Source organism: Panthera pardus, unplaced genomic scaffold (assembly GCF_024362965.1).
Source record: "Panthera pardus isolate Hobbes unplaced genomic scaffold, ASM2436296v1 HiC_scaffold_15, whole genome shotgun sequence".
Taxonomy (NCBI): Eukaryota; Metazoa; Chordata; class Mammalia; order Carnivora; family Felidae; genus Panthera; species Panthera pardus.
This window is the reverse complement of record NW_026526710.1, coordinates 11433670-11452427: the sequence shown is the minus strand read 5'-3', so window position 1 is coordinate 11452427 and position 18758 is coordinate 11433670. Positions and strand designations below refer to the sequence as shown.

At 42.6% G+C, this 18758-nt stretch overlaps 1 protein-coding gene across 1 annotated transcript; it reads left to right on the top strand.

The window, feature by feature from the left end:
- The first annotated feature begins 589 nt into the window (after positions 1-589).
- Positions 590-18758, top strand: COQ5 (coenzyme Q5, methyltransferase). The gene is made up of 7 exons (XM_019467263.2): positions 590-830; positions 5335-5484; positions 9607-9828; positions 14321-14427; positions 16946-17034; positions 17796-17907; positions 17988-18758. Exons 1-7 carry the CDS (start codon positions 629-631, stop codon positions 18087-18089), a joined length of 984 nt encoding a protein of 327 aa, XP_019322808.2. The 5' UTR covers positions 590-628; the 3' UTR covers positions 18090-18758.

Genomic DNA, 18758 nt, shown 5'->3' with positions numbered 1-18758 from the left:
AAGTTCAAAAAATGGAATGACCAAAGAACAGCCTTTCATATGTTTATTTTTCAGAGTAGTCTAGCATATGTTTCTCAAGAAAGGTCTGCGAATTCTTTGCATCAGAATCATCAGAGAAGCTTGTTCAATAAAGATTCCCAATACCCATCCCAGATTTACGGATTCAAAATCTCTGGTATTGGGGGCCCAGGAATCTGCATTTTAAACATCAAACCAGGTGATTCTTAGGCACATCAAAGTTTTAGAGAATTGACCTTGTAAGCTACTTGGAAACCACACCGTATCTCAATTTCCTCCTTCTGCATCAGAAAACCAGAGTTACTGTATATCTTGTGAGTTAGCATTCACACTACTGGTCGACAAGATTCAGAGACATGGCCGCTGAGACGCGACTGGGGGCTCTTCCTAAGGTCCCTTCATTTCTGGTAAATTCTATATTCAACGTGGGAAGAAAGAAAAAGGATTTCGGGTGCTCAAAGACTAGCCTCTGGATCCCAGAGATCATGCATAGCTCTCTAGTAAAGGGTTTCAGGGCGCGTTCGATCACTACTGTCTCCTACCGGCCGCCGTCGACCCTCTAGTGATGCAACATGACGTACGGTCCGGCTGCTGTCACCCTACTGCCAAGATGGCGGCCCCCAGGAGCTGCGCTCTCTGGAGCTATTGCGGTCGTAGGTGGTCGCGGCTGATGCGGTGCTGCGAGCTCCCCGGGCTTCGTAGCTCCTGGCCTGGGGGTCCGCTGGGTGCGCGGCAATTATCCCAAGAGAAGCAGGCAACGGAAACACACTTCGGATTTGAGACTGTGTCGGAGGAAGAGAAGGGGGGCAAAGGTGAAAGGGGCGAGAGGGCGGATGGAGGGATCTATCTGCGATCTAGTTTCTTCTGCTCAGCTAGGAGTTGGTTTTACGTCCTGTTGACCCGTATGCCGTGGCCTGTGCAGTCCTGACCTTCAAGGAGTCACCTCAGCCTGACTCCTCAGAGCTTAAATGCCTCCTCTTATTGAACACAATAATTCTCACTAAATCCCATCAGTTGGATGTTTGTGATGTGCCAGGCACCATGCAGATATTATTTCCACTTCTCATTTCAACCTCCCGACAGTGGGTATTGTTATGCCCAAGTTACACATGAGGAAACTGAGACTTAAAGATCAAACAACAATTTGCCCAATTTAACATGGTGGAACCAGCATTCCAACTCAGTTTGGTGTGACCACACAGCTCATGTTTTTCACCTCTTGCTAAAGGGATGGACCATTTTTTCTAGAAAGGAAGAAGGAAACTAACTTCTCTGGGCCTCAGCTTCCAAGTTTTATATGTAGGAATAATGGTAACCTTTCTCTTAGAGTTATAATAAGGATTAGATTACTTCATAAGTTAAAGTATTTTGAACAACGCCTGGCACTTCATAACTGCTAGATAAAGGTTAGGTATTGTTGAGCACTTTCTTTGTGTCCATTGTGCTATAGGCATGGGAAAGGAAAAGAACTATTTTAAAACTCCCATCTGGGGGCGCCTGGGTGGCGCAGTCGGTTAAGCGTCCGACTTCAGCCAGGTCACGATCTCACGGTCGGTGAGTTCGAGCCCCGCGTCGGGCTCTGGGCTGATGGCTCGGAGCCTGGAGCCTGTTTCCGATTCTGTGTCTCCCTCTCTCTCTGTCCCTCCCCCGTTCATGCTCTGTCTCTCTCTGTCCCAAAAATAAAATAAACGTTGAAAAAAAAAAAAAATTAAAAAAAAAAAAAAAAAAAACTCCCATCTGTACCACTTATAATGGGGAAGGTATTGTGCCCATTTTACAGATGGGTATGGTGAGGCGCTGAGAGTTTCCTTCACTTGGCCTATGGTCACCCAGGAAATAGAAAGAATTCACAATGGAATGTCCCATCCTTCTAAAGACCACTTCGTTGTCTTACCTCTCACCTCCGCCTTACTAAATACATAGCTTTACTGTAGTAACTCTTTGAATATTTATTTTAAATTAACATTTATTTCATAGAACTGTGAATCCCCAGAAAGCTAGTACAGTGGCTCATTCATGAAACAGAGATGTTAAGTCACTTGCCCAAGGTTCTGCTAATAAGTGGCAAAATTGGGGACTTGAATTCAGATGGGTTGCTTCCAAAATGATAATGCCTAACCTCTGTATTGTACTTTACAACATATAAACAACATCTCACACAATGACAAGCAAGGAAGAAATTACCCACTGAGCTAAATCTAGATCTCCCACCTTGGGAGCCAACATTGAAGTGCAGGCAGTCTTCCTCTTGCACACTATTGCAGGACTATAAAAATGGCCACGCACGCTGAAATCATGAACAATGATCTTAATTATCAATGAGAAAAATTGCAACTGTTCCATGACCTCTAAAAATTATTGAACATCAGGGTCACCTGGCTGGCTCAGTTGGTGGAGCATGTGACTCTTGACCTCAGGGTCACGAGGGCATAGAGCTTACTTAAAAAAAAAATTGTTGGGGCGCCTGGGTGGCTCAGTCTGTTGAGCATCTGACTTTAGCTCAGGTCATGATCTCACAGTTCGTGAGTTCGTGCCCCGCATCAGGCTCTGTGCTGACCGCTTGCTCAGAGCCTGGAGCCTGCTTCAGATTCTGTGTCTCCTTCTCTCTCTCTGCCCCTCTCCCGCTCACGCTTTGTCTCACTCTGTTTCTCAAAAATAAATATATGTAAAAAAAATTTTTTTTAAATTATTGAACATCAAAAACTTCCTCACTGTTAATTATAAATGTATAGGGCCAATGAAACAAATAGTAAAGTCAATATTTACTCAGCACACTATAATTTAAAATTAGGTTTAATTTGTTTTTATTCTTTTTTTTTTTTTAAGTGGGCTACACACCCAACCTGGGGCTTGAACACACAACCCTGAGATAAAGAGTCAGATGCTCTACTGACTGAGCCAGCCAAATGCCCCCAGATTAGGTTTAATTTTAACTTATTTAATGTAGGGGCGCCTGGGTGGCTCAGTGGGTTGAGCATCCGACTTTGGCTCAGGTCATGATCTCACGGTTTGTGAACTTGAGCGTCATGTCGGGCTCTGTGCGGACAGCTCAGAACCTGGAGCCTGCTTTGCATTCTGTGTCTCCCTTGCTCTCTAACCCTCCCCTGCTCACACTCTCTCTCTCAAAAATAAATAAACATTTAAAAATATTATAAAGATGTAACACATAAAAAAATCTTTATTAGTTAGGATTTTCAAATTTTAAATTTTTCAATTGAGTTAAAATTCTAATAAAATTAGAAACATTAAGCTGTTTTATTCCTTCATAAAAAAATGAATGAAGAGTAGTTTGAACAGTGTTTGCTACCTTCTGGTCATGTATTTACAATAGGGAGCAAGCATCTTCTCTATGCCTTGGCAAATTGCCATACTCCTTTCTAAGTTTCAATCAGCTTGTAACATTTTATCTTTTCACTTTCAAGGGTCATGAAATATCTCCAGGAATTCCTTTAGTGTGAGATTTTTTCACTGGCATCATTTCCTCTGGGACATCTTCAACCTTTTGTCACAACCACATCCTCATTTATGTCCATAAGTTCATCTTCACAAAGTTTTTCCAGCTGCGTAGCTAGAGTCTCTCGAGTATCAACGTTGTCAGCTGTTTCTCCTATAATCCCATGGACATTTCACTTCCAGTATTACCACTTTTCACTTCTTTGCGGTGCTTTCATTTTCATTGGCCAATTTCCTCTTTTTTTTAAATATCTTTTTAACATTTATTCATTTTTGAGAGACAGAGAGAGACAGAGCATGAGCGGGGGTGGGGCAGAGAGAGAGGGAGACGCAGAACCTGAAGCAGGCTCCAGGCTCCCAGCTGTCAGCACAGAGCCCAACATGGGGCTCAGACTCAACAACAGTGAGATTAGACCTGAGATGAAGTCAGACGCTTAACTGACTGAGCCATGCAGGCGCCCCGGCCAATTTCCTCTTTGAATTACCTAGTTTTGTAAAATGCCGCGTGTGTTTACAACTGAGAGATAAGGAGGTAACACAACTACATGCTTTGCTGTCTGTGTGTGAACTGAATGACTGATGTGCAGTGACCTAGCAACCACAAACTTAAAGAAGTGACATGATTGGTTACTGATCGTGATATGTCTGTTATTTACAGATTGATTTATGAACTGAAGAACTACCAGCGGAGTTTGCACTGGAACTGAATGATGTTGCTGGGGGACTGATGTTATTTAACTAAGCCACCATAACTGAAATTCATGTATATCAGAACCATGCAAAGCAAAAATTGCTTATACTCAGGGGGTTGAGCCTTAGTGTCCCTCAATACCCCAAAAGATGTTCAAAAGAAAAAAGCAAGCTTGGAGATCCTGGGGTTGAGAAAGGCACTCAAGATGGAGTTAAAGGAGGAGCTCTGTAGTGTGCTGATTCAGCAGAGGACAGTGATGGTTTGGATCTATGCCGCACATTTCATCTGAAACTCAAAGCGTCTCTCCTTCATTACCTAATTTAGCCTTATGGCAGGGTGATAGGGAGCTGACACTGAGTTTTTCATCTTATGGGCAGAGAAACAGGTGTAAAGCAGTTAAATGTAGCCTGTGCTTTAAAGTGTTTTGGATAGTAAATTCCTTTTCCAGTTAGCTCAGATTCCACATTCACCCTTGATCCTATTAGATTAATGAGAAAATTTAGGAGGGCCCTCTGCAGTGTGGCTTGGCCCTAAATTGTACCTGTTGTTTTTCTCTGTGATCCCAGCAGAGATGAACTGAGACCTTCCCATCTATTAGCCATGTCTTTCCAATGGTTTTGTTGTTTTTCTACTATAATAACCATCAGAAAAATTCCATACCCCCCCCCCATCCTCTAAGAACTGGAAACCTATTTAGTACCAAGTAGGTGTGTGGCATTATTGAGGCATTGGTCCTAGATAAAGGTAACTAAGACAGCAGAAAAGAAGTTGGTTTCCTACCTAGAATAATTTAAGCCTTTTTAAAAAGAGGTTAAGGGGTAGATTGAGGGGGGCACCTGGGTGGCTCAGTTTGTTGAGCGTCTGAATTCGGCTCAAGATTCGATGATCTTGCGGTTTGTGAGTTCGAGCCCCACATTGGGCTTGCTGCTGTCAGCACAGAGCCCACTTCGGATTTTCTGTCTCCCTCTTTCTGCACCCGCTGCACTCTCTCAAAAATAAATAAACATTAAAAAAAGGGGGGGTGGTAGATTTGGGCATCAAGCATTATAGCTTAATTTCAACAAAGACAGGCAACTTCAGGGGAGAAAAGCGTCATCCTCTTTCATTTAGGACTTCCCCAAGTTAATCGTGTTAATAGCACAATTAATTGTGTTGTATTTCTCCTATGTCAGTCTATCATGTGTTTGAAAGTGTGGCCAAGAAGTATGATGTGATGAATGATATGATGAGCCTTGGTATCCACCGTATTTGGAAGGATTTGCTGCTCTGGAAGATGCGCCCGTTTCCTGGGACCCAGCTGCTCGATGTTGCTGGAGGCACAGGTAATGTCCAGTTGAGAATCCTTGAGTATCCTGAGCATTATTTTATGGAAGTTAGTGTTTCTTGTTGGAATGAGCTAGCTTAACTACCATTAGGCTGAAGATGGTAATTGAAAATCAATATACTTCTTTCTTTAAATTTTTTTAATGTTTATTTATTTTGAGAGAGAGAGAGAGAGAGAGAGAGAGAGACAGTGTGCATGGGGGAGGGGCAGAGAGAGGAGAGAGAGTGGGGGAGGGGCACAGAGAGAGGAGAGAGAGAATCCACACCACTGTCAGCACAGAGCCTGATGTGGGGCTCAAATTCATGAAACTGTGAGATCATAAATTGAGTCTAGATCAAGAGTTGGATGCTTAGCCCACTGAGCCACTTAGGCACCCCCAAAATCAATATACTTCTAAGAAACGTTTAACTAAATATCACTCAAAAGCACAAAATATCAACTTTATGCCTATCATTTTTCTAAAATGCACAGGTTACAAAGTAAATAGATTACTTTTTACTCCAGCAACATCTCACCCTCTACTTGACCATTTTCTTTTCTTTTTTTATTTATTTTTGAGAGAGAGAGAGCACGAGCAGGGCAATTGGCATAGAGATAGGGAGACACAGAATCTGAAGCAGACTGCAGGCTCCAAGCTGTGAGCTGTCAGCACAGAGCCCGATGTGCGGCTCGAACTCACAAGCTGTGAGATCACGACCTCAGCCAAAGTCGGATGCTTAACCGACTGAGCCACCCAGGCACCCGACCATTTTATTTTCTGTTTAACCTTTAATCCACTTTCCCTTTTTCTTTGGGGGGGATGCCTTTTACAATATTCCATAAGCTCTCTAGACAACCTTTTCTGCTCAATCCACTATCACATCAGAAATCAAAATCTCAATTGTGTTTTGTTTTTTTTGAGCAGCAGGCAAAAGTTTATTAGAATATAAGATTAGAAAGAATTGTAGGAAAACTCTCTTTACAGACAGGGGACGTTTGAAAGTGAATGCCCCAAAAGCTCAATTGTTTATATGTGGTTCTTTGTTACTTGGTGCACACTAGGCATTTGGGGAGAAAATGTCACGGGTTTCTAAAATGCATCTTGGGATGTTATCAAATGGTTAATTTACATGTTAAATTACATTAGAATAATGTGTCATACAATGTAATAATGTCATAATCTATACCAATTGAATAATATGGAATAACAAATTACAGAACAGTCTCCATGTGTGAAACATGTTTATGTCTGGTCCTCTCCTCAATGGAAGCTCAGAAAGCAGTAAGACACCTTGTTCAGTGGAAGACAATTTAACAGAATCTATTAAAATTTAGAATCTTTAGGGGCTCCTGGGTGGCTCAGTTGGTTAAGCATCTGACTTGTGGTTTCAGCTCAGGTCATGATCTCAAGCCTTATGAGATCCAGCTCTTCATCAGGCTCCACGCTGATAGTGCGGAGCCTACTTGGGATTCTTTCTCTCCCTCTCCCCCTGTTCCCTGCTCCTGTGCGCTCTCTTTCTCAAAAATAAATAAAACTTTTTTAAAAATCTAGAATCTTTATAGTCTAGGATCCTACAATTCCAATTCTCCATGTGTAGTCTAAAAAAAAGAAAAAAATAACTTGCACAAAGATACAGATATAGAAAGGGTTCAGTCAGAGCTGCTTACATCTGTGGCTTAACCCGTTACATTACTGCATACTGGCAACTGCCCATTTAGAAAATGTAATTAGAAGGTAATCCCATATATTAAAAAAGACATTTTAAAAATATATAGCTACAAATATGCTCACTGCATCATTTTTAGTAGTAGTGAAAAATTGGAAGTAACCTATTTCTGCCTCAGTAAAGAAATTGTTTTAAATTAAGATACATCCCTTCTACGAAATATTATGTAGCTATTTAAATGGATGCTATAAATACTGGTGGAAAGTTCTCAAGGACATATTCAGTGGGAAGAGAAAGAAAACAAGTTGTGTAACTATGTGTAGAATATCCCTGTGTAGGTTTTAAGTTGTTTTATAGGAGTACGTATAAAGTACTTAAATATATAGAAAAGTGACCAGAGAATGCCTAATTTGTTGCAGAGACTGGAAAAACTTGAGAAGATATATTTCTTGCAAATAGCGTAAGGATAACAAAGACAACTTTGTAACAAAGGAAATGCGATCCTAGAAAGCACTGTTTTGGCCCAAACAGTATTTACCTGGTCACGATAACATAAACACTTTTGATTTTCAGCTTTTAGACTCTAACCAACAAAGCAGAGGAGACATAATTATAGCGGTAGAACAATGTATGTTATCAGTCATGACGGCATTAAACTTCACACAATAGAAGGCTGAAGGGGTTCAAGAGGTACCATCTGTAGCTGATGAGATAGAAATAAAATATTAATTAGTCTGTTACTCTAGTTTACAAAGGGATCTGTGAGGAACTATGAAATGTGATACAAATATATTGGGAAGATGGAGGCAACCAGAGAAGAGGGGCGGGGTATCATTATAAGCACGGTAAGTAAAGAGCTGGAACCAACAGAAGGAACAGCTGAAAGAGTTGAGAAAGATGGTCTCTAGGGAGCTGAACTGGGCATGGGAAGTGGTAGGGCAGGGAACCATTGCTGGTAACTATACCCTTATGTTGCTTTCCTAACAATTATTAGAGACTAGAAGGGCTTCACACTAAGCACTTGACACTGGTTGTGTCTAGAGAGGGTATGGAGAAAGAATGGAACTTTTATGTTTTCTTCTAAATATTTAGATGAGTCTTTTGTAGTGAGAATGTATCCATGCATTACTTATGCTATTTTTTTTTAAGTTTTGTTTTTTGTTTTTCTTTAAGTAGGCTTGATGCCCAGCATGGAACCCAGTGGGGGGCTTGAACTCATGATGCTGAGATCAAGACCTGAGCTAAAATCAAGAGTTGGATGCTCAACCAACTGAGCCACCCAGGCGCCCTAAAAGGTTTTTAAGAATATTAGACGGGGCGCCTGGGTGGCTCAGTCGGTTGAGCGCTGACTTCGGCTCAGGTCATGATCTCGCAGTCCGTGAGTTCGAGCCCCGCATCGGGCCCCTGTGCTGACAGCTCAGAGCCTGGAGCCTGTTTCAGATTCTGTGTCTCCCTCTCTCTGGCCCTCCCCCATTCATGCTCTGTCTCTCTCTGTCTCAAAAATAAATAAACGTTAAAAAAAAAAAAAAAGAAAATAAGAATATTAGAAGTTAACAGGGAACCTGGCTGGTTCAGTTGATAGAACATGCAACTCTTTTTTTCTCAATTTTTTATTTTAGAGAGAGAGTGAGAGAGCACAAGCAGGGGAGGGGCAGGGGGAGAGAGAGAGAGAGAGAGAGAGAGAGAGAGAGAGAGAGAGAGAATCCTAAGCAGCCTCCACACTCAGCGCAGAACCCGACTCGGGACTCAATCCCACGACCCTGGGATCATGACCTAAGCCAAAATCAAGAGTTGGATGTTCAACAACTGAGCCACCCAGGTGTCCCAAGTGTCTGACTCTTGATTTCAGCCCAGGTCATGATCTCACGGTTCATGGGATGGACATGTCGAGCTTTGCGCTGACAGCACGGAACCTGCTTGGGTCTCTCTCTCTCTCTCTCTCTCTCTCTCTCTCTCTCTCTCTCTCTCTGCCCCTCTGCCACTCCTGCGTATGTGCGTGCCCTCTCTCTCAAAATAAATAAAATAAACATTAAAAAATAAAATGAAATCTTAAAAAATATATTAGAAGGGACACCTGGGTGGCTCAGTTGGTTAAGCATCCAGCTAACTCTTGGTTCCAGTTCAGGTCAAGTTCTCACAGTTTGTGGGTTCGAGCCCCATGTCAGGTTCTGCGCTGGCAGCACAGAGCCTGCTTGGGATCCTCTCTCTCCCCCCTCCCCTGTTTGTGCTTGCTTTTTCTCTCTCTCAAAATTAAATAAGTAAGCTTTAAATGTGTATATATATATATATATATATATATATATATATGAAATTTTTAAAAATTGATGTTAGTAGTTACTATATAAATGAAGAGAAATTTCAATTTTTGTACACTCCTCAAATCTTGTCCCTTTGTATCTCTGTTTGGGTTTTGGAAATGCTGGGGTTTTGTTTGTATTTGTGTTTGCATCTTTCCTCCTGTTGGCTTTCCGCAGGTGACATTGCATTCCGGTTCCTTAATTATGTTCAGGCACAGCATAAGGGAAAGCAGAAGAGGCAGTTACGGGCCCAGCAAAATTTATCCTGGGAAGAAATTGCCAAAAAGTACCAAAATGAAGAGGACCCCTTGGGCGGTTCCCGGGTTGTGGTCTGTGACATCAACAAGGAGATGCTAAAGATTGGAAAGCAGAAAGCCCATGCTCGGGGATACAAAGCTGGTAAGTCAGTCCTACAGAAAGTAGACACTACAGAAATGTTTGTGTCCTTTTTGTTTTTTTGGGTTTTTTTTAACATTTATTTTTGAGGGGCGCCTGGGTGGCTCAGTCGGTTAAGCGTCTAACTTCAGCTCAGGTCACGATCTCGCAGTCCGTGAGTTCGAGCCCCGCGTCAGGCTCTGGGCTGATGGCTTAGAGCCTGGAGCCTGCTTCCGATTCTGTGTCTCCCTCTCTCTCTGCCCCTCCCCCGTTCATACTCTGTCTCTCTCTGTCTCAAAAATAAATAAACATTTAAAAAAATTTAAAAAAAACATTTATTTTTGAGAGACAGAAAGAGACAGAGCACGAGCAGAGGAGGGGCAGACAGAGAGGGAGACACAGAAACCAAGGTAAGCTCCAGGCTCTGAGCTGTCAGCACAGAGCCCAACGCAGGGCTGGAACCCACAAACCAGGAGATTATGACCTGAGCTGAAGTCAGACACTTAACCAACTGAGTCAACCAGGCGCCCCATTTTTGTATGTTTATGAAATGAGATATATAAAATGTTGAAGAGCTTTATTTTTCAGCTTCCAAAAACGTACAGATAGGCAGGAATCAATGATAATTTGCATGAATCCAGTTTGTATGCTGTTATGTACATTATTTCAGCAACCCAGGGAGTTAGGTTATCAGCCCCACGTGACTGAGCGGATAACCAAAGCCCAAAAGGTTGAAGTGTCCTACTCAAGTCACACAACTCTTAAATAGGCAGACCCCAATTTGGAGCTGAATCTTCTGATCTTAGCCCTTAGGCCCTGAGACAGTTTTGCTTTCAATTCCCGGCAACTCCCTGCTGACCCCAGTGTCCTGTTTTTGAGCCGTATCATATCCCATCAGTACTCAAAGGGGTTGACAGATGTGGTAGCTGAGAAGGTGCTTTGCCCCTAAAGCAGAAACATGTCCTTCAGACACAAGGAGTGCAAGCAGCTGACAGCCTCCAGCTCTTACAACTTTTAGGCTCTGCCTCAGCTTCCAAGTTGGGCTCTTTTCTGGCAGGGCTCCAGAGCTCCCTATTGGCTTGGCTAAGGCTTTATCAGATCTGCACTGATCTGTAGGCTTTCTCTGCTCAGTCTTGCTTCCTCTTCCTTTTATCTTCCCTGGGTGTTCTCCCCTGCACTCCCCCTCCAAAACAAACAAACAAACAAACAAAACATTTGCACTCCTCCATCATCTCAGCATGTTTCTTGCTTTTTTTTTTTTTTTTTAATTATTTTATCAGCATCTGTTTTTCAGAGGCCCCAGCTGATAGAGTTAAAGAAACACCTGTAAACAGTACTCTCAGCAGCAGACAGGAGGGTGACTGCACATCTCTGGGAACCCACTGCAACCTGAAAATGGACAGTTTGTGCCCTGGCTTAAAGACCTAGATTTCACATTTCGCTTTCTGTTTGTTTTCATATTTTAAAATACTTTCCCCTAGTTTTTTCCAAGTAGAAGTAAGGATCCGGCAGCCACACCACCGTTTAGCTCACTTTTCACAGCTGCTGCACTGCCCTCTTCCCAGCTCGCCAAGCACTGCAGGCAGCCACTGTGTGAGACAGTGGGATAGGACAAAGAAAATAAAGTCCCTCAGGTCACCATCAGCGTTCCTGGCCTCCCCTTCCCCCACCAGGAGTGTCTATGGTTATTTTAGTTCAATTCTTCCTCCTCCTCCTCCTCCCACCCCCAGAACAAGCTGCCTAGACGAACAACCCACTTGGCCTACAAGATGAAGGGCTCTTTTGTTAACCATCAACGCCGATCAGAAAGCAGACAGTCCCTAGTGTTTTTAGACAAAGGCACTATGTTTCCTTACTCCTACTGAAAAACGTGTTTCCCTTCCCTCTGGTGCTTAGCCGTAAAGAATGGAGAACAACGAAAGAAATGATAGGCAGTGTTCCATTTCTGGATTCACCTCTTCCATACCATAGCTTGCCCTTCAGCCTCTCCCAACTGCCAAGACAAATCCACTGGCATAGGAATTACCAAGTGCTGCATAGGACAGTTTTTTATCTTTCCTCCTGGCTTTGTCAGTCTCCGATAATGATGTCTTTGTAAAAACTCTCATGCAAAAAGAGTTGAAACTAAGGAGGATCCTAGAAATTATTTTGTAATAGTAAAAGTTAATGTGAAAGGCATATTTATGTGTAGCGCTGTTTATTTGTATTTTATGTGGAGCACTTCTTCCCCAAATGTAAGCTCTGTGGGCTGGAGCTTTAAACAAATTATTTCATAGGTTATAAAAGTGGTATATTTAGGAGAACTTTTGGATTTTGGAAAAGTATTAAGAAGAAAGTAAATGTTACCTATAATTGCAAATCATTTTCATTTCCTTTTTATGAAATTAAAGCCTTCCTGTATATACAAATTTAGTATCCTGCCCTAATTCAGCATTGTATCATGAGATTTTTCTATGTCATTAAAAATTCCTTAAAATCATTATTTATTATATTCTCCTGTATGGATGTGAATCATGAAGATTTCACATAACCAATTTACATAACCAATAACCAACTGATCTTTCATTTTTTTTCTAGTGTTTTTGCACATTGCACAGCATTGTAACATCCATATTTGTAAATTTTTGCATGCGTTTGTTAATTTTTTTACCTTCTATATAACCTTGGACAATTGTTTAAACTCTTTACATTTCAATTACTTTATCTATAAAATGGAGAGAATAGGGACGCCTGGGTGGCTCAGTCAGTTAAGGGGCCGACTTCAGCTCAGGTCATGATCTCGCGGTTCGTAAGTTCAAGCCCTGCATCGAGCACTGTGCTAACAGCTTAGAGCCTGGAGCCTGCTTTGGATTCTGTGTCTCCCTCTCTCTCACCTTCTCATTCACTCACACTGTGTCTCTGTCTCTCTCAAAAATAAATAAACTTAAAAAAAAATTTTAAATAAAGAGAATAAAAACCACCTTATAGAAGGAGGTAATATACCATAGCTATTGAAAAACACAGTCTCTGGGATAAAACAACCTGAGTTCCAGTCCCTCCATATGACCTTGGGTAAGCTGCTTTAACCTTTCTGATACTCAGCTTTGCTCATCTAAAACGTGAGGATGATAATAAGAGCTATCCCATGGAGTTGGTATGAGAATGTGATAAGATAATGTATTTAAAGTGATAATACAGACCCTGCCACCAAGGGGTCGGAGCAGTTGCAATGATGATGATGATGATGATGTCATCAATGTCCTCCTCCTAAAAATCAAATAGCTGGGTCAAAGGGTATGCTTATTTTTATTTTATTTTTATTTTATTTTATTTATGCTTGTTAACTACTGCTAGTTTGCTTTCCAGGGAGGTTATTTTCATTTACTGTCCTCTACAGAGCTTTCCTTCTATATTGCATTTTATGTCTAATTCACTGCAAGTTGGGTAATACTAAAGCCAAATCAGTATCCTTAGAGGACATAGCCACCGTTATAGGGTTCCCTTGGGTGTTTTCTGAATTTGTGACCAGACTTGGGTCTTGACCCTTTAATTCTCCAATAGAACCAATATAACTAGGCTAAATTGTGTACTTAGAATACTTCCAATGACACTCTGATACTCTTATTTTTTTATTTTTTAAAATTATTTTTAACATTTTATTTATTTTCAAGAGAGAGACAGAATGTGAGTGGGGGAGGGGCAGAGAGAGAGGGAGACAGAATCCACGAAGCAGGCTCCAGGCTCTGAGCTGTCAGCACGGAGCCCAACCTGGGGCCCGAACCCATGAACTATGAGATCATGGCTTGAGCCAAAGTCAGACACTTAACCGACTAAGCCACCCAGGTGCCCTTTAAAAACATTTTTTTTTAATGTTTCATTTCCTCTGATACTCTTATTAACTCCACTTTACAGATGAGGAAACCAAGTCAAAGTAGTTTATTCAAGATTATATAGCTAATAAATGGTGAAGCTGGAGTTAGAACCCGGGCAGTCTAACCCCAGGACCCGGGATCTTAACCACGGTGCTTTACACAAAACATTTAGTTGGGTAAAGGTTGCTTGAGGGTGGGCATAACTAAGTATTCATCAGGTTTTACTCTGAGACCCTTGGGGAAAGAACTTCTGCTGACTTCAAGAAATCCTCAGGGGGACAGGACACCTTGAAGACAGTGGCCAGGAACCCAGTGATGAAGGCAGGCGTGTGATGGTTGCTGATACCACATGTATGGTATTTGCCCAGCACCAAACTGTTCTCCATTTCTCCCACACCAACTAGGTAGGTGTCCAATGATTCAGTTCAATTCTGAGACTAATCCAGAGTTAGTCTCAGATTCCACAGATTTAGAGGCTCCGTACTATAAGACTCCCCCCACTTGAGAAGTCAGCCATCTAGGGGGTGTCCAGGCTGCCCATGATTCTGCCTGGCCGACTACACAAATTGGGGGGTTCCCATGATGCCCTCCTCAGGTTTGACAATTCACTGGGTGCAGAAGAGACAGCTACCCAGACTGAGACCAGAAATGATTTTCTCTTCCAGGACTTGCTTGGGTATTGGGAGATGCTGAAGAACTGCCCTTTGATGATGACAAGTTTGATGTTTACACTATTGCCTTTGGGATCCGGAATGTCACACACATTGATCAGGTATGAATGGCTGCATCCTCAGCTTGAGTGACTCTCACGATATTAGATCTCCTGGAATGGCCCCACGGAAAAGGAGGAAGGAGGGAGAGATTCTTCACTCGAACCGGCTCTTGAGTGGAATGACCATGTCAGGCTTAGGGGCTTCAATCCTTGAAGTTGCCAATTTTCCTACTCACAAAATTGAAAAAGACCAAGACCACAGAGCAGATCCCCATAGAAGCCTTTGTTGCTTGGGTTGGTATTCACATCTTTGAGCTGTCTGTCTTGCTCTGGCATTCCGTCTGTTTCCTCTCATTTGTGAAGTTGTCTGACTCTGAGTTTGCAGATCAGTGGCATTTCCAAGGCCAACACAGAAAAAGGCAAACACTATTTTGGCAGAAGGTAGCTAGAGTAATGGGTTCCTCTATAGGGAGAAGGGAACATTCAGCTTGTAATCTGACACAGCTTTTTGTTCTTCTTTTTAAGATTTTATTTTTAAGTAATTTGTTTGTTTATTTATTTTGAGAGAGGGAGAGACAGCATGAGTTGGGGAGGGGCAGAGAGGAAGAAGAGAATCCCAAGTAGCCTCCATACTGCCAGCGCAGAGCCTGATGCTGGGCTCAAACCCACAAACCATGAGATCATCACCTGAGCTGAAGTCAGACGCTTAACTGACTGAGCCACCCAGGCGCCCCTATATTTAAGTAATTTCTGCACCCAACTTGGGGCTCAAACTCAAAACCCTGAGATCAAGAGTCCCATGCTCCACTGACTGAGCCAGCCAGGCACCACCTGATGCAGTTCTTCTTTATTTCTACTTCAACATTCTATCCCAAAGCATTTGAAGGTAATAGGCAAGGTGCCACGTTTTGGTTCTATAATGGGGGCTCTAGTTATCTGGTTTCTCTGCTTTCGGTGGGACCTTTTTTTTTTTTAATGTTTATTTATTTTTGAGAGAGAGAGACAGTGTGGGTGGGGGAAGGGCAGAGAGAGAGGAAGACACAGGCTCTCACCTGTCAGCACAGAGCCTGACACGGGGCTTGAACTCCCGAACCGTAAGATCATGACCTGAGCTGAAGTTGGACTCTTAACCGACTGAGCCACTCAGCCACCTTGGTGGGACATCTTTATGATGCACTTCAGCTTGGTTTTTATGACCTGCTTGTGTATGTAGCCAGTTTATTATTTTAATTAAAAAAAATGTTTTTGAATAGGTTCAAAGTACAAAAAGGTGTATCAGTGAAAGTATGCCTCCTATCCATGTGTCCCAACCATTCAGTGCATCCTCTCCCTCCAGACAATCACCAATTTCTTGTGTCAATGTCTTTATTGGTTTTTTCTTTTTCTATACAAATATTAGCATGTGAAACATTTTGCTCATTGCTTTTTTTCCATTAAATATGTATCTTGGAGGGGCACCTGGGTGGTTCAGTCAGTTGAGTGTCCTACTTCAACTCGTGGTCATGATCTCGTGGTTCAGGAGTTCAAGCCCCGCATTGGGCTAGCTGATATCAGCACAGAGCCCACTTCGGATCCTCTGACCCCCTCTCTCACCCTCTCCTCCTCCCCTGCTCACATACACACATTCTCTCTCTTTCTCTCTCTCTCTCTCTCTTAAAAATAAACATTTATTTTATGCATATCCCAGTAGATGCATTTCTATAAGATAGGTTCCTTGAAGTAAAATTGCTAGATCAAAAAGGATATGCACTGTGATTTAAATAAGTAATTGTAGGGATGCCTGGCTGGCTCTGTTGGTAGAGCATGTAACCCTTGATCTCGGGGTTGTAAGTTTGAACCCCACGTTGGGCAGAGTTTACTTTTTTTTTTTTAATGTTTATTTTTGAGACAGAGAGCGCAGCAGAGGAGGGGTGGGGAGATACAGAGGATCCAAAGCAGGCTCTGTGCTGACAGCACCAAGCCCGATTCAAGACTTAAACCCATGAACCATGAGATCATGACCCGAGCTGAAGTAGGACACTGAACCAACTGAACCACCCAAACCACCCAGGTGCCCAAGAGTTTACTTTTAAAAATAAAGAAAAAAGGGGCGCCTGGGTGGCTCAGTCAGTTCAGCATCTGACTTTGGCTGAGGTCATAATCTCAAGGTCCGTGAGTTCAAGCCCCATGTCGGGCTGTGTGCCGACAGCTCAGAGGCTGGAGCCTGCTTCGGATTCTGTGTCTCCCTCTCTTTCTGCCCCTCCCCTGCTCATACTCTGTCTCTCTCAAAAATAAACAAACATTAAAAAATAAAGAAAAAAAATCCTGAAATAAGCTTTTAATAAATAATAATTGTGAAATTGGCCACCATGTGGTTATACCAGTCTGAATGCTCCAAGTAACCTTCTTTTCGTGCCTATAAAATTTAGAATAGTGTAGGGTTATCTCTGCTACTACAGCTTTCCAGCTAAGAATGCACAAGGGAGCTATGGGAAATGCTAACTTTTATAATGCCCACCGAAGCTCGAGCTGTCTTGGCCTCATGGAATTGAGTGAGTTCTGCTGAGGAGTATGTTCTCTTGTTCCTTGTCTTGCTCAGGCACTCCAGGAAGCCCATCGAGTCCTGAAGCCAGGAGGACGGTTTCTCTGTCTGGAGTTTAGCCAAGTGAACAATCCCCTCATTTCCAGGTTGGCACTGTTAACAGGGCTTTATTCTCATTGTCTAGCCAAGGGCTTCCCATCCCCAAATGGACAGAAAATAGCCAGTAAGCTAGAAGCATGAACCTCATAGTTCAGAGTCTCTAGGGGACACAGTGCCACCTCAGGTCAGCCAGTTCTAACGACAACACCTAAGCCAGAAGAATTTCAAAGGCTCAAGTTGGCCCACAGATGTATTTTGACTCATCAGTTTTTAAGAAATTGACTTAGATGTTCATATTTAAAAATCAGGAAGTTTTACATGAAAATTTCCAGCTTCAATTGAGAAATCAGATGTATGACAACACTGAGAAAGCACTTATTCCCACATGGCAGTAGTCAGAGCTGAGTAGTGCTTGTCCCTTCTCCACTTTTTTTTAGATTTACTTATTTTGAGAGAGAGCACAAGTGGGGAAAGGGCAGAGGGAGATGGGGACAGAGGATCCAAAGTGGGCTCCACGCTGATAGCAGAGAGCCCAATGCAGGGGCTCGAACCCATGAACCTGCGAGATCATGACCTGAGCCGAAGTCAGACACTCGACCAACTGAGCCACCCAGGCGCCCCACGCCTTCTCCACTTTTATGCTACTTCCTAATTGTACCTTGTTACTCCCTATTGGTCTTGCACCTGGCCCGCATCGCTTATTTCAGGTACTGACCCTACAAGGCATTTGGATTTATGACTCCAGGCCTAAAACTTCTTGCTTATCAGGGGTCATGTTCTAATCTTAATCTTTCATCCTTTTCTTTAGGCTTTATGATCTGTATAGCTTCCAGGTCATTCCTGTCCTGGGAGAAGTCATCGCAGGAGATTGGAAGTCCTACCAATACCTTGTAGAGAGTATCCGACAGTTCCCACCTCAGGTACAAAACCATAATTTTACAACAAAGGGCCTGGAGTTTAAATCCAGGTGATCCTTGCTGTATCTTTCTTTGTGTTTTAGGAGGAGTTCAAAGAGATGATAGAGGATGCGGGTTTTGAGAAAGTGACTTACGAAAGTCTCACGTCAGGCATTGTGGCCATTCATTCTGGCTTCAAACTGTAACTCCTTTGCTGTTCTGGAGTGTGTACCCGTCACATCCTGTCGAAAGCCTGGAAGTAAAGGAAGTGAGACCAGTAGCAGAACATCTCCTCTTAAGGAGGTGGGCCTTGGACTCATGTTCTGATGTGACCAATCTCCAAGTGGAAGAACCAGATTCCTGTCACTTTGTTGCAACTTTCATTGGGAGCTGCTTCAGGCCTTCTCCCAGAGGTATTTGGTCTATATTTTGTGCTCAACTCCTGCTAATTTTTCTTGGCCGTGCAGTGTGTAGTTGAGGTAAAACTTCTCATTTTTTAAGTGTATTTGTAGCTTCTCTGCTGGTGCTGCCTTCCAGAGGGATAATGAATCATTTGAATCCAATGATTATGTGAACTAGAAAATGTCCTAGCTGTACCTGAGTCAGCCTTCCAGCCTAGGACTAAGTCTGGGGCCAAAAACCAGGGCCCAAGTCAGAGGGCTAACAATCACAACTAGAATTATGAACTGAACCACTAAAGGAGTTTACAATTTGTGCACTATTTGTTATTTCTTCTTGGGGAGGGATCAGTGAGGGAAATACATTTTTGTCAACACTCACTCATTCCTCTTCCACCAAAAACGACTACTGTATCCTCAGTGCCTGTCATGAAGAAAACAATAAATCCTTGTTGAAAGAATAAATGTACCAGCCAA